Genomic DNA, 7,283 nt, shown 5'->3' on the forward strand with positions numbered 1-7,283 from the left:
CCCAGCGGTCCCTCACCCCTCCCCCCACCGCCCCTCCTTCCCCACTGCTGCCATTGGGTGGCTGCTGGTGGCCTGATGTCGGGCCTGATCCTGCCAACACAGCGGCAGGGCCCTCCCGGGGCTGTGCTGGGGCTGGATCCAGCCCAGGGCAGGCACGGAGTTCCCTTCTTCCATCCCACATGGAAGCCCCCTGGCTTGGCAGAGGTGGAGGCTGCCTGGGGTGAGCAGTGAAGGCTGAGCCTCTGCTGACAGGCACCATGCCCAGGATCTCCCTGGCGTGGGGTAGGTCAGGCTATTTCCAGCCCCCTGCACAGTGGATGGGGGCACACCCCAGGAAGCCCTGGCACACCCAAGCCCTGGCACACACACACCCACACACCAAGCCTGGGCAAACACACACACACCAAGCCCTGGCACACCCTGGCATTTAACCAATGGTGGGCAGAAGGGAGGGGAGTGGCAACCAGGGCACATAAGTGCCATTTGGCTCCTGTGCCTCTTCCCATGGGGCTGGTGACTGCAAGGCTGGTAGGTTGGGCCACTGGGTGCTATGAGAGCAGATCTGGCTGCCACGGTCCCTGCCAGCACCAGGGGAGGGAGGGCAGTGTGTTTAGTAACTGTTTATTTTACAGTTATAGGGTTTGTACAAATCTGCATTTACAAGGGTCTGTAGAAGTGTTTGTACAGAGGAACAGAAGCACCCGAAGCGACCGTCTCCTCCCAGGCCCTTCCTCTCCTTGGGGACAACGCAAGAACTAAAGTGCTTCATAGCCAGAGAGCAAGGGGGGGCCAGGGGCTTCCCCGGGGAGGGGGGCCCCCAGCCATCCCCTCCTTAGGGGCAGTGGCAGAGTGTACAGAGGGGTCCCAGGACCACCGGCAGCCCCCCAGGTCACCACAATGTCCTGCACCGTAAGTTTCTAAAGTGCTAAATTCCCTCCACCCTGGAGAGATGCCAAGGTCCAGAAACAGGCTCTGCCCCTACCATGCCAGGAGAAACCCTGGAGCTGCCCCTGGCTCCCACCAGCAGCACAGACAGCCCTGGCACCAAGAACAGGCCTCACTGCCCTGCCTCTGCCACAGCAGGTTCACACGCTCCGGCTTTGAGCCTGCAGAGGTGAAGGAAACTCCTGCTTCTTATGGAAACAGGGGTGCTGACTGCCCACTCACCCTCTGGCCAGCAAGGCACGGCCCCCCAAGGGCCCACAGGGCAACCCAGAACCTCCCCTGAGGCCATTACGAACCAACAGGCTGGGGATTGGGACAGGAGGGTGCTGAGCTTCACAGGGCACGAGTTTTCTTTTCTATCCTAAAATCCGTAACTCTTCAACCAACACCTGATTTCCAGGTGTGCAGCCCCTGGGCACGGCACAGATGGCTTTGGGCACAACACAGCACAAGGGGGTAGCTGGGGGGGAGCATTAGGGGACAGGTAAGGGCACTTGCGGGAGGTTGAGCAGCTCAGGGGAGAGGTAGAGGCATCGAGTGTCTATTGGCTTTGTCTCAGTGGGACACTGAGTTGTCCAGAAGGATTTGCTGCTTAGCTGGGAGGGCAGGGAGCACTGGGGCTGTTAAGAGGGGGGAATCGAGAGCTATGCAGGGCTTGAGAATGGCCTTTACAGGAAAATCCCTCACTTGCATTATTCCAAAGGGTGATGCTTAAGTCCCATCAGCTCATGAGGGCAGATTTCAGACAGACTTCCTACCACAGCGACTTCTGTCTTCACAAGGTGGAAAAAGCCTCTCCCTGTGCCAGAGCCTGCTTCCAGAGCTGTGCAAGTCTGCAACAGATGTTCACTGCACCACCAACTCGTGTTGGTGACAACCTGGCACGTGACAGCACAGACTTCAGGCAGGACCAGTGACACTCAGCCCTCACCTCACTGACCTGAGACAGGACCATGGGACATCCTGTGTGGGCCTGCTCCTGTCCCCAGCCCTTCCCTCCTCTTAATGGATCAGGCTGCAAAGGTGAGGAAGCAAAAGGAGCCAGGGAGAGTTACATGCTGGAGAAAACCTCCTGGCAGGGGTTTGTGAAAGGTCTGGCTCTACTCAGAGGCTGCTGACAGGAAAGGGAAGGCTGGGACCACCAGCAGTCTGCACGTGAGGGATGCCAAGCCAGAAGGCTGCCCTATTCTTCAGGGGTTTAACAGCCCCTCGCCCCCTCCCCCCAACGCAGCTGGCCCAAACCCTGCTGTGCCACCCTCCTCCACACCCATCATCCCAAGCAGAGTGTGGGATCGATTCAGCACAGCCCACAAAGGGCTGTTCCTCCCACAGTCACCTGTGCACAGCCTGGAGAGCCCAGCTTGTCCCTACCTTCGGTTCCTCCCGAGATGGCAGCGGTGTCCGTCTGCTCCCCTAGCACAGGGAGGAGAGGAGGCAAGTGCTGGGGTGGGGAACCCTCCTGCTGGGCTGGGGAGCCCTCCTGCTGGGCTGGGGAACCCTCCTGCTGGGCTGGTTCCCATCAGTTGCTGTCACAAAGGCCAAAAGCGTCACTGGACGCAGCAGAACAATCTTCAGACAGGTCATTCCCAGACATGTCCTCTCCTCAAACATCGTCCCTTCCCACCAGGGAAGGACGTGGTGAAAGGGAAGGTCCTTCCTCTGGCTTCAGGGAAAAATCTGCAGTTCAAACTTGGGTGCCCACTCCAGGGCGCTCTTGACCACGGCCAGGGCAGCTGCTCCCAGCGCCACCGTCAGCCCCATCACGGCCAACTTGACAAAGCGGTTGGTCCGGGGCTTTGTCAAGATGGATTTTGTCCGTTCCTCCCCCCGGGGCCGCTCCCTGAAGCGCTGCCTCAACACAGTGTCTGGTCTCTGCTGCACTGACGCCAACTCAAAGTCCTTAAACGTGGAAGCTGCAGTTCTGGAAAAGGAGAAACAGAGAAGCAACAGGTCAAGGAGTGTCCCCAGCCTTGGGGACCAGCCCCTGCCAGGAGGGATCTTCATGAGAAAGCAAGAAAGGGGATGTAGACACCACAGACACTCACTGTTCAGCCTGCTGCTGAGCTGCCTCCTTGGCCAGTTCAGATGGTGGGAACTGGACAAAAAGGTCCCCAGCTTTCCTGATCAGAGCCTCATAAGGAAGGTCCTGTGGGATCTGGGACAGGAGGTGGTGGACAGAGGCCATGTCACACTCGCAGTCCAGAACTTCCTGCTCCCGGTACAGCACGATCTGGAGAGAGGTGCAAGAGCATTGAGGACAGCTGGGATGACTCCTTGTCACTTGTTGGCCCCAACTTCAGAGCCACAAGAGGGAAACTTTCAACTGCCAGCTGAAAGACCTGCCCTTCCTAAGGGGACACACTGCAGAAAATAATTCCCTGTCTGGAAAGAGAAACACCAAACCCTTCCCAAGACTCTGAGGCCATGGAAAGCCCCTTCCTGGGTAGTTCCATCCATTGTGGAAGCACAGCCCATTCCTGGCAGGTCAGAGATGTGGGAAGACCCTCAGCCTGGCTTGACCCCATGGCCTGCCCTCAAACAGAGATTTGTCTGGGCCTCCCATAGGACAAAGAGCAGATGGATGCAGAGGGCAGGGCTGCCCCACGACAGGCTCCCCAGCACCTGAGCAAGGGCCCAGCACATCAAAGCCAAGAAAAACACCAGGTCAGGCTGGGAGCTGCAACAGCCTGCAGACCTGGCCACCCCCAGGCTGCCTTGAGCAATCCTGATCCTTCCTACCTTTTGCCAGCCCCACTCTGCAGCCCCAAACCACCAGGACCTCACATTGGTTCAGTGAATCCCCCAACCAGTCCAGCCAGTACCTACCACAGCAGCAAAATAGATGGGCATCAGTGGGTGGCAGGCCAGGAAGAAGTCGTATAATCGCACGACGTGCCGGAAGTCGGACAAGACGTGCCCGAACCAGGTGATCAGCCAGCTGAGGGCAAAGATGGTTCCCACCTCCGCACTGCAGAGAGGGAAAGTGCTGTTAGACCAGTCACTGCCAGCAGCTGGGGAACAGCACTGGAACGCTCCTGGTGCCACACACCTCCATGCCTGGGAGGGGAGACAGAGCTGGCACCAGAGGATGCAGAGCTCAGCCCAGAGCCACGAGCTGCACCTCTGACTCACCCCAGGGCAAAGAACAGCCACTACTCGTCTCACATCCAGTGGGGTCTACAGCAAAGGCCCAAATTTTTTGCTTTCAGGAGAACCTGAATGTGTAACATACCACATCACTGTCTGGCACCTGAAGACACCTGAAGTCCTGCAGCACAGTCAGCTTTTCAGGTTCCTTTTCACCCTAAAGGCTTACAGACCTCTGTGAGTTTTTAATCAAGCTTGGTACCCAAAGACATCCTGGCCATGAAATGGAACAGAGATGCTTGCCCAGAAAAGGACTCTGGCCTGAACCTTCCCACTTACCTTCCTGCTTCTGCTTTAATCTGCCTGGACTACACTTCGTCTCTACTGCAAAATCTGGGAATGATCCCTAGAACTAGCAATACACTACAGCCAGGTGACACCAGGAACAACACTGGGCACGTGAAGTGGTGGTGGCACCTTTGTGTGACACTGCCTGCAAACCCCCTGCCTTCCCAAGATGGAAGCAGATCACTGAGGTGAAGATGGCACCAAGGAAAACTCCTTAATACAGGCAGCACAGCTTTGGGTCTGCTCAGAAGCAGAGTCCCACATGGCTTTGGACTGTCACAATCAGTTCTGGGTCAGCTGTGTCACTCTGAGGAAGCCACCAGTAACTGAGACTGGCAGGGCAGAGCTCAGAGCCTGGGAAGGAAGCTCTGCATACCTCTGCATGAAGTCGTGCACCTCAGGGTTCACCTGGTCTATGATGGGCATCAGGTAATTTAAAATGTGCTTGGTATTATCCATTGTTGGGTCCATAAAATCCCTGAGGAAAGATTTAAAAGAAGTTGTGAAGCAACCATGTCAGTGAGCTCTCCCTCCAGGGAGGCAGCTGGGAGGTACATAAATGTACTGGCAATAAACAGCATAGCTGGCAGGGTGGCTCCCAGCCCCAAGGAGTTCTGTCCCTTTGGGACAGCCCCTTCCCACCCCCTGGGACGCACAGGGCTGATCTGCATAGAAACCTGGACCCAGGCAACCATGCTGGTATCAGCTGACACTTCCGACTCTGCTGCAGTGCATGGATGAACCATAAAGCCTTTCCAGAACCCCAAACCCAACTCCCTGTCTGAAAGAGGAGGGAAAATCCCTCCAAACCACTCCCCAGCTGAAGGCTTGTTCTGATTTCAGTGCACGAACAGGAGAGACACTTGACTTGGGGCCCAGGACCCTGGCAAGGCGAGCGGGAGGCCCTGTGCTGAGCCAGCCCCCAGGAGCTGCACAGGCCCTGCCAGCAGAGCCAGAGAAGGATGAATAATGCACAGGCCTTGGCGTTTTCAGCTTCAAGACACGTTACAACTGAGCTGGCAGCCTTCAATTATCCCTTCCCCAGGGCACAGCTCCCTGCAAAGCCACACACTAACGTGTGGTCATGCAGCTCTCTCACAGCACCTCTCTGGGCACGGCCTTAAGCCAAGGCTCTGCCTTCCTGGCTCCTGCTCCCGGACAGGCCAACCCACTGCCCAGGCTTCCCTGCAGGCACAGGCGAACCCACAGCCCCAGGACATGAAGGTGACTCCTCCAGCCAAGCCCAAAAAGTACCTGAGATGATGTGTCGAGAGCTTTTCCACCAGAGCAGTGGCCAGTCTGTCCCCCACCACCAGGAGGAAGGTGACCACGATGTCATGGTAGCCCTGGTAGTAGTGCAGCTGGGGGTTGCGCTTGAGGACGTGGAGGATAATGTCGATGAGTACCTCCTGCAAACCTTCCCTCTGGTCATCTGGCATCCCTGTGAGGACAGCACCAGGGGGGTGGGATGGGCTGTGTCACCCACCGGTGTCTGCTGTGGGAATGAGCGTGGCTGCATGTGCAAGGAGAGGAGCCATCCATCTACCCCAGGCGATGGGCTGCAAGGGGCAAAACCCAGCAGGGAAAGCATCCCAAGTCCTAACCCTGCCCTCCAAAACTGATGGCTCAGGGGAAGCCAGCTGTGAGGTTGCTTAATATCCAGAGCTGCAGTGCCCCTACCCATGAAGAAGTCAGGGAGGGGACAGGAGCAGGGTTTGCTGAGGTGTGCACAGAGAGAACTGCCCTGCACACCCAGCTCTGCTGAGGACCTGGTGATCATTTTTAATTTCTCAGGAGCTCTAGAAAAAATTATCCAGGACCCACTTCCACAAAAACTGTGCCAACCGAGGCCTCCATCGCCACAACTTGGTACAGGTCCCCTGCTACTGACATGTGTTTGGGGACAGGATGTGACAGGAACAACATCCTGCCCCTCACAGCTGCAGCCAGTTCCTGGCAGTCCTTGTCAACTGAGAAAACGCCCTAAGGCCAAGCAGAAATTCCCCGAAGAGATCCTGCCATGACAAAGTTCTCCTTTTCCTCTGCTTCACTGATGTGTCTAAAAATAGGCAGGAGGCTGTCATTCCAGGGCAAAAACACCCCGTGGTAGCAGAGCCTGCAGGAATGAGGCCTGCACACAGAATCCACACTCCAGAGAATCAGAGGGAATCAACTGACGCACAACAAAAGTGGCAGAAGGGGGAGCAGGGTCTGGCCAGAAATAACGACTGCTCTGCAGTTGCAGAGCTGCTGGATCACATGTTTTATAAATAGCACAACGAGGCACCCAGCAGAACTAAACAACTGCAAAAACATTTTGCTTCTAGAGGTTCAGAGCTGTCTTAAATTGAGTGCATGAACCCCACTGCGAGGCTGTTTTACACCAGAAATTGTTCTACCCACTGGCAAACTCACCTTCTGTGCCCCGGAGCTAGAGCAGGGTCTAAAATAAACTGAATAATAAACGCTGCTCAAGCACTCCACCTATCCTGACCTCCCCCTGGTGACACAAGGAAAGGGACACGTAGGATCCTGGCCTTTCTGAGCTGTGACTGTTTGATGGCACCAGCCTGCTGGCAGCAGGACAGGGGGAAGGGAAACGTTGGAGGAGATGAAGGGAACAACAGCCACAGAACGGCTCCACTGCATGAAGCAGCTCCTGGAAGCTCACCAGGAAAGGCTTTCTGAAAGTCAGGCTCTTGGAGCAGTGGAGTGTCTCTTGCTGCCACCCCAGAACAAAGCCTGAGCCAGGAGGAGCCCCCTGGCACAGACCTTCCTTCCCCCCCACAGGGTGGGAAGAGGAGAATCCCCCTCACCTGGCGGGAAACGGCGCAGGGATCTCCGCACGTCCAGCAAGACCTGCTGGTAATCTTTGTTGTCCTCACGCAGCTCCTTTCCTGCTG

General features: G+C 56.6%; 1 protein-coding gene across 1 annotated transcript in view; it reads right to left on the minus strand.

The window, feature by feature from the left end:
• Window positions 1-2,610: 2,610 nt before the first annotated feature.
• Window positions 2,611-7,283, minus strand: part of TBC1D20 (TBC1 domain family, member 20) — a 6,325-nt gene continuing 1,652 nt past the window's right edge. The window contains exons 2-7 of the mRNA XM_010002297.1: window positions 7,197-7,280; window positions 5,635-5,821; window positions 4,757-4,858; window positions 3,772-3,913; window positions 2,991-3,175; window positions 2,611-2,866 (exon numbers count right to left, since the gene is read on the minus strand). Coding sequence (XP_010000599.1) covers window positions 2,611-2,866; window positions 2,991-3,175; window positions 3,772-3,913; window positions 4,757-4,858; window positions 5,635-5,821; window positions 7,197-7,280 — 956 coding nt within the window. The remainder of the gene's footprint in view (window positions 2,867-2,990; window positions 3,176-3,771; window positions 3,914-4,756; window positions 4,859-5,634; window positions 5,822-7,196; window positions 7,281-7,283) is intronic.

This window comes from Chaetura pelagica, unplaced genomic scaffold (assembly GCF_000747805.2).
Source record: "Chaetura pelagica isolate M959 unplaced genomic scaffold, ChaPel_1.0 scaffold1317, whole genome shotgun sequence".
In the NCBI taxonomy this organism is placed as follows: Eukaryota; Metazoa; Chordata; class Aves; order Apodiformes; family Apodidae; genus Chaetura; species Chaetura pelagica.